The 8412-nt window shown below is 40.5% G+C and overlaps 2 protein-coding genes across 2 annotated transcripts; one reads left to right on the forward strand and one right to left on the reverse strand.

Annotated features, from left to right (window-relative positions):
* Positions 1 to 7: 7 nt before the first annotated feature.
* Positions 8 to 1802, reverse strand: LOC105555956 (the record flags this gene model as incomplete). Its single annotated transcript, XM_012003006.1, has 1 exon — positions 8 to 1802. A coding segment is annotated over exon 1 (1795 nt), but the record flags the coding sequence as incomplete, so codon positions are not given.
* A 2242-nt stretch (positions 1803 to 4044) lies between these two features.
* LOC105555957 lies at positions 4045 to 5930 on the forward strand. Its single transcript, XM_012003007.1, has 2 exons — positions 4045 to 4577; positions 4679 to 5930. The coding sequence occupies exons 1-2, from the start codon at positions 4045 to 4047 to the stop codon at positions 5928 to 5930; spliced, it is 1785 nt and encodes a 594-aa protein (XP_011858397.1).
* The last annotated feature ends 2482 nt before the right edge of the window (positions 5931 to 8412 follow it).

Genomic DNA, 8412 nt, shown 5'->3' on the forward strand with positions numbered 1-8412 from the left:
CAAAAACCGTGGAGTTCCAGGCCTTGTGGGTTATCGCACATAATATGACGAGGTATTTCCAGTTGATTTAAATGAGGGATCTTGTGGTACCATTGTACCCATTGAGTATGGAGTTGAGATGGTAGCGACTCATCCCAGCTTAATTGAAGTTGCCATAGTTGCTGCATAAATATTTTAGCCCGGACAATAACGGGTCCTATTAAACCTAATGGGTCGAATATCTGAGCAATAGATGACAATACTTGTCTCTTGGTGGGTTTACAATGACGTTCCAATGGTCCTACGGTGTAACAAAATGCATCATGTTGAGTGTCCCATAGGTGCCCGAGAATCTTGGTTCCATCTCCCAAAGATATAGTGGGCTTGTCGTGGATTTCGTGCGCACTCAGCAATGCAGGGTGGTTTGCCTTCCATTTGTGAAGCTCAAATTTGGCCGATTCGAGGATGGTAACTATCTCCTCCTTTATCCTACTTAGACGCTCGATGTCGTTATCGCCCGTCAGAAGATCATCCACATAGAAGTCGCGAATAATGATTTCAGCGGCTTCGGGATATCGTTGTTGTAAATCTAGTGCTGCTTGATGTAGTGCACGAGTTGCTAAGAATGCCGAGCAAGCTTCTCCATACGTAACGGTTTGTAGTTCATACGTATCAATCTCCTGTTCTGTACTAAATCGCCATAAAATGCGCTGTAGTTTACATTGATCTTGATGCATTCGTATCTGCCTATACATCTTTGAGATGTCGGCGGAAATTGCGTAGGTATGTTGACGGAAACGCATCATGATGCTGAATAAATCTTGCTGGATAGTAGGCCCTACTAGTTGCACATCATTGAGCGAAAGTCTTGTACTTGTTTTGGCTGATGCATCAAAAACAACTCGCAACCTTGTGGTTTCACTCCCTTCTTTCATTACAGCATGGTGTGGTAGATAGTAAGTGATTTCGTGTGACCTTGGTCGCTGTAGCTCGCTGTCCGTCCTTGATAGGATCTTCATGTGTTCCAGCTTAAGATATTCATGCATGAAGGCGTCGTATTGCTGTTTCAGTGGTAATTGTTTTGCTAATTTCCTTTCCAATGTTAATAATCTCCTTTTGGCAGTGTCGTAAGAGTCGCCTAATTGTACGTAGTTGTCCTTGAGAGGCATCCTTACGATAAATCTTCCTTGACGGTCGCGCGTATGCGTCTGGTAGAAGTGCTCTTCACAAGCTTGTTCTTGTTCAGTTAAATGAGTTCTGGAATCGAGTTCTTCAATTTTCCAGAATTTTTCAAGTTGACCTTGTAATGTAGACTGTTGGGCGATGTGGCATTGTGCCGCGTTTATGGCTTGTTGGGGGTTCGCGACTCTCCCGGCTATTACCCAACCTAATTTGGTTTTTTGGAAGACAGGCTGAGACCTGCTTAATTGTATCTGCCCGACACATAATAATTTCCAAAAGATTTCGGAACCTAGGAGCAAGTCCACCTTGCCAGGTATGTGAAATCGGGGATCTGCGAGTTTGATATTCTTGGGTATTTGCAAGAAATCTACACCGATGCTCGTTGCCGGTATTTTGTCGGTGATGTTGTCGACTACTAGGAATGACAGCCTCGTTTCAAACTTGTTGAATCTTGAATAGATGGTGGCGTCGATTTGTTGTCCTACTATGGATGAGTTCATAGTGATTCCAGTGATTTTAGTGTCCGCATTGTATAGAGGTTGTTTTAGACGCTCGCCTAATTCCCGCGTTATGAAGTTCGGTTGTGCTCCGAAATCCACTAGTGCTCTGCATTCATGTATTTTTCCGGTGTTGTCCCGCATATAAATTATTGCTGTAGACAGTAAGACGCATGAGGCATCGCGGTTATGGTGAGACGCTAGCGCATTAGTCACGTTTTGTGTATTGCCTACATTGAGTTCGCTCGCTTTCTGCCCCTCCTCCGACAATGGAACGTTTTGCCCCGTAGCAGCAATATTTTTTTTCGTTATCGAAGTGGTCTCATTCGAATCATCAGTCCTATCCGCGTGAATCAATGTATTGTGATACTTGTTATATTTTTTACATGATCCGTAAGTACATTTTTTTCCGTGAAATGGCTTCAAGCAATTGTAGCATAACTTAAGGCTCTTAATCCTTTCTACTCGAGCTTGTACTGTCGCGAAATATAAGGCAGCTGTAAATCTTATGTGTATTTTGACAGACAGGACAAGTAGTAGCTTCCGTGGTAACGTGGGCTTGCATTTGATTGGAAGGCTTGTTGGACTGATGCTTCGAATGGCTACCCGCGATCTTTGCCATACTAAGAGTACTAGTACGAGATAAGGCCTCCAGAAATGAGCATCTTGTTTCCAGAAATGAAATGAACTCCTCCATGTCGGGAAGGTCCTCTTTATTCGCTCTTTCGGATTCCCATTCTCTTCTGGTGTTGCCATCCAATTTTGGTAGGAGTAATTGTATGAGCAATGTATCCCAGCTTTCTGTAGGTTGTCCTAAACGGGTTAAAGTGCGTGTATGCTGTTGTGTCATATCAACTAATTGTCTGAGTGAAGAATATGATTCCTTTGAGAGATTCGGAAGGTTAATTAGAGCCCGTACGTGATGCTGAACGATTGCCTTGTTACCCTTATATCGATCATTTATGATTTCCCGTGCAATTAGATAATTGTCGCCTATTACTTCTAAGGACTCGATGAGTTTATGCGCATCTCCCACTAAGGCCCATCTCAAATAGTGAAGCTTATCAATATGAGGTAATGTATCATTGCTATGTATCATGGATGAAAAGGTATCCCGGAATGGCAGCCATTTTTCCCAACTACCGTCAAATTTCGGAATTTCAATGGTAGGAAGTCGTAATTTATTTGATTGTATTATGTTGATCGGCGGCTGTTCAGGACGATTATTCGCGCGCGACATTGGGGGTGGTGCAATCATGCTTCTTGCTTTAGTGACTGCTTGATGGAACTTACTCTCAAAGGCATCGCGTTCTTTGTTGTTAATTTCAGCCTCGTCAAGGTTCTCTAACTCGGTTTGTATCGCGTCGAATTCCCCCCATATCAAGTCTGCCTTTTCTAGGCGAGACGGTATTTCCGGTTTTTTCTGTGGATCGTTTTCACAATCATTGAGAAAGTTGACGAATCGAGTTAGTCTCGCCTTGATGTGGCTTCTTTTCTTTCTTAATATTTGCTCAGACATTATGAATTAGACAATTCTTAATAAACGCTGTATTGTATAGTATGTTTAAGCTTGCGCTCGTTGTATTCAATGTGAATGTGATCGAGATGTTACCTTTATTTCGCTTGAAATTGGTTTAATCTTACAATTTGTGTGATTGCGCCTACAGTTGAGTGCTATTCGCAGTGTGCGAAGAGACGCTGAGCTTGCGATGTTCGTGGAAGCACCTTCCTTTCAATCGCCGTTTCCGGTCTGCTTCTCGATTCCTTTGTCGTGTTGAAGGAACCGTGCGTAGGATTGAGGTTATGCTGCTTGTGCCGTGAATATATCCGGCTCGAAGGACCAAAATGGTTGCTCTCGTGTGTGCTCGCTACTTATTTTCCAGTAAATGGCTTGGATTTTTATGAATAATGAATCGTGGAACGGATGTTGGTGTGTGAGTACGTCCGCTTTATTCTATGCGTTACAGCGATATGATTTCTTCTCCTCGTGGTCCGTTAACAACTCTTAGCCTTAAACTAGATGGCGACTTAAACATAAAACGCAACATAGAATGGCCACGTAACTAAAATATTGAATAACGCATGGCGGCACATACAAAATAGCCAATGACGATATCATAAAAGGAAATGAAAACTGATTGCTTAACAACCATCCACTGATGTTTTTCAATTTACTTTAAATTTATCTAAGCCTAAGGTAATTTCTAAAAGAACTATTCTGTCTACAATTGCCAAATTATTTGATCCTTTAGGATTTCTATCACCTATTACCATTTCAGCTAAGATATTTATTCAGACATTATGGTCACATAAACTTGAATGGGATGATCAACTCCCTCCTCCTCTTTCTGATAAATGGACTAACTTTGTTAGCCAACTTCAAGATATGCCAAACTTTACTTTCCCAAGATGGCTAGGATTCCAATCATCAGATACCCTACAAATGCACGGATGTAGTGATGCATCACAACACGCAATAGCTGCAGTCGTTTATATACGATCTACATCAAAGGATGGAAAGATTACTGTCACTTTAGTGGCATCAAAAACGAAAGTAGCTCCCTTGAAGAAACAAACTATACCTCGTCTAGAATTAGCAGGAGCGGCATTACTCGTTAAATTAATGGTACAAGTTTTGCAAGTATTGGAGATAAAAGGTATACGTGTTTTTGGTTGGCTCGATTCTTCTGTGGCTTATACCTGGATCACTAACCCTCCATCGAGATGGAAGGAATTTGTTCAAAACCGAGTCTACTTAATACAAGATCAACTACCACAAGCCTCATGGGGATTAATTCCTGGTGTCGAAAACCCAGCTGACTTAGCGACTAGGGGAATAACTCCATCTCAACTATTGAACTGTTCCACATGGTGGACAGGACCCATTGGCTTTCTCAACACGAATCAACATGGCCAAAGGTCTCTGCATCTTTAAACGATGATGACCTGGAAGAGAGAAATAAACAAATCTCCACTGTTATTGTCGATAAATCCTCAGAACTATGGGATCTGATTTTTAGGTACTCGAGTCTCACTAAATTACTAAGAATAACTGCATTATGCAGAAAATTCGTTTCATTGCTCAGAAAACGTCGGAATTCCAGTGAAGAAAAATCACTAAGCATTACTGAAATAGAACGCGAAAAATTGTACTGGGTTAAAGCTATTCAAAAGTCTTTCTTCTCTCAAGAGATTAAGATTCTATCCCAAGGACAATCTCTCCCAAAATCAAATCCTCTTCTGTGTCTAACATCATACCTTGATAACCAAGGATGCATTCGTGTAGGAGGACGATTGGAGCATTCTCAACTAAGTGAAGGTTCTAAGCATCCTCTAATTCTCCCAAAGAACTCTGTTCTAACCACTTTAGTGATCGATGATTCACATAAGCGCACCCTTCATGGAGGAACTCAGTTGACTTTGTCATTCTTACGACAACAATATTGGATTATCAGAGGTCGTACTACAGTAAAATCCTTTATTCAGAAATGTGTAATATGCACTAGGTTTCGGCAAAAAAGAGCACAGCAATTAATGGGTCAACTTCCAGTCAATAGAGTTACACCATCTCGTGCTTTTCTTAATTCTGGAATTGATTATGCAGGTCCTTTTGTCATTAAAACATGGAAAGGCAAGAATGCGCGTAATTACAAGGCTTACGTTGCCTTGTTTGTCTGTTTTGCTACATTAGCACTACATTTAGAACTTGTCACAGATTACACGTCTGACGCATTCATTGCAGCTCACAAAAGATTTACAGCACGAAGAGGAATCTGTGCCACTTTAACTAGTGATTGTGGTACTAACTTTGTGGGTGCTGATAAAGAGCTCAAGAAACTCTTTTCTGAATCATCTAGGGAACTCAAACAAATAGCTATTCTTCTAGCCAACGATGGCACTCAGTGGAAATTTCACCCACCTTCAGCTCCTCATTTTGGAGGAAAGTGGGAAGCTGGCGTAAAGTCAGTTAAAACTCATTTAAAAAGAGTTGTTGGAGACCAACTCTTAACATATGAAGAAATGGTTACTTTTCTTACGCAAATTGAAGCAGTTCTTAATTCGCGTCCCCTTTACCCTTTAACAGATGATCCTGATGATCTCACAGTTCTTAATAGGAACAGCACCTACAATCATACCCGAACCATCGTTAGAGACAGTCAAAATGTCTCACCTCAGTCGTTGGCAACTGATCAGGAAGATGCTAGAAGGCTTCTGGTCTCAGTGATCAAAAGAGTATTTACAACGATACCATTCCATTTACAAGTGGAATAGAGTTGCTCCCTCGCTGAAGGAGGGCGCTCTGGTTTTGATTGTCGATGAAAGGAATCCGCCTTCAAAATGGCCGTTAGGCAGAATTATACAAACTCATCCAGGACCTGATGGTCATACTCGAGTTGTTACGGTACGAACTCAGTCATCAACTTTCAAGCGACCGATAGTAAAAATTTGTCCTCTTCCCATAGAAATTAATGAAGCGTAAATTGTTCGGTAACCACAATTACCGAAGGCGGGCGGAATGTTTAAAAATAACCGCGTAATATAAAATCGCGAGGAGAGGCAGAGCACCATTGTACCGACCGCAATGTCAATAAATCGATCGTATTAGTAACTCATAGTGCAGTACTCGGCGTTGTCGCCAAGGCACAAAACAAACAAGCGATGTATCCTAAAAGAAAACAGCAGAAATAATAACGACGATTGTCTACTCACTGCGCGTCGGTTTTCGCCATTAGAATCCGATAGTTCACGCCGGTCAGACGTTCAGTAATTTTGTAAAGTCTTTGGACTGGATTACAAACGTGTACAGATTTCGTTAACGACTACGATCATAAACGTTGCCGACTCAATATATCAAGAATATTTGCAACCAGCTACATCCTCTGAACATCATATGAGAGCTCACGCAAGGAAAGGATCTCTTTATCTGACGACAACGTGTCGTGACCCTTAAACGCAATTGAGAAGTAAGAGTTGTGATGCCGACGCTGACATCACAACTTCATGAGAGTTTTGCTCTCTGTCTGTTCCAAGAACAGTGCAGCCTTCACAAAAGGTATTTCAGTAGTATTTCACACAAACCAGAGATCAGAGTTCAAGGAGTAACGATATCTCTTGGTTTCAGAAACATCGCTCATCACGAGCTACGATTCATGCGCATGATATCGATATCAGACAGATTTTAAGAGAACATTCGGTTCTCTTACGCATAAGTAAATAGAATTTGTGAGAATCCACGGTTCTCTTCCTTACGATTTTCTTTCTTAATAGCAATTTAATTATTATCAACTCTCATCGTTTTAATAATGTTACAAAATCATATTCACATTTTATTTCTTAAGAAAGTTCAAATACCGTTCTTATTTTGTCAATTGTTATCAAATACTCGATTAATCAACGCTATTAATCACTATGCATATTGATGCATCTTCGGGATCCTTGTAATTGATTGTATTGATACTCATGTGTTTAATGTGTGATGGTGCATCTGCGTAAATCGTTTAATCAACTGTATTTCTATGTGCATGTTTTGAAAGTGATGAATCCTGTGACGTTAAATCAATTTAACTATGACTAATTATTCTCTAGATTACTATTAAACTTCGTAGTAAGATTCTACCATTCTTGATTTATAAATAAATAAGTTGACAGTTAAATTCATGTATTTTATCTAAGTATTAACTCAAAATAATATTATTCTCTTGCTTTACTCAATTCATATTCACTTAAAGTTTATTTCATGGTCCTTCGAGTTCAACAAATTTTATCTCTAATAATTTTACATGATTATATATGTATTATGATTGATTTTGTGTCACATATCATTCACACCGTTGTATGATCCACTTGTTCGATTATAGTTATATTATTGACATATATTAATTCTTTCTCCTTGGGTATCTCTCTCTCTCTTTATCTCTCAACCCCACCTTAATAAAACTATTTAGAAAGTTCGTAATAAACACGGTAAAACAATTGCAATGGAAAACGTGCGGAATCATGTCGACGTTAAACTTATAACAAAGTGGGATGGTCGCCATAGTGCGGATGCGATGATCTCGAAACCGAATTTTCATAGTCGCAGCATTTTTTCAGAAAATTTAATCGCCGTGGAGTTGCGAAAACTCGAAGTGAAATTCAACAAGCCAACTTACGTGGGTATGTGCATCCTCGACATATCCAAGATCTGCTTGTATGAATTTCACCATGAATACATGCTGCCTCTGTACAGCGACAAGTGTAGAATCATGTATACTGATACCGACAGTCTCATATACCACGTCAAGTGCGAGGATGTATACGAGAATGTGAAACGTGATATACACAGATTCGACACGAGCGATTATCCGGTTGACAACGCGTACGATATACAGCTTGTAAATAAGAAAGTGCCCGGTCTAATGAAAGACGAGAATAATGGTGCGATAATGACGGAATTCGTGGGATTCAGAGCGAAAATGTGTGCGTTGCGAGTCGATGGTAAGAAGGATACGAAGAAGGCTAAAGGCGTAAAGAATAACGTGGTAGCGCGAACGATAACGTTCGACGATTACACGCGGTGTCTCAACGATGAGATAGAAATGACCCGCCAGCAGACTTGTATAAGATCGAAGCTGCATGAAGTCTACACCGTATCCGAGACAAAAATCGCTCTGAGTCCGTACGATAATAAACGATACGTCGTACCCGACTCAACGGACACGTTACCGTGGGTTCATTACCAGATCCTTCTGTAACGTATAAGCGTAATGTATAA

This window comes from Vollenhovia emeryi, unplaced genomic scaffold, assembly GCF_000949405.1.
Source record: "Vollenhovia emeryi isolate VEMERY1.0 unplaced genomic scaffold, V.emery_V1.0 DF940508.1, whole genome shotgun sequence".
Taxonomy (NCBI): Eukaryota; Metazoa; Arthropoda; class Insecta; order Hymenoptera; family Formicidae; genus Vollenhovia; species Vollenhovia emeryi.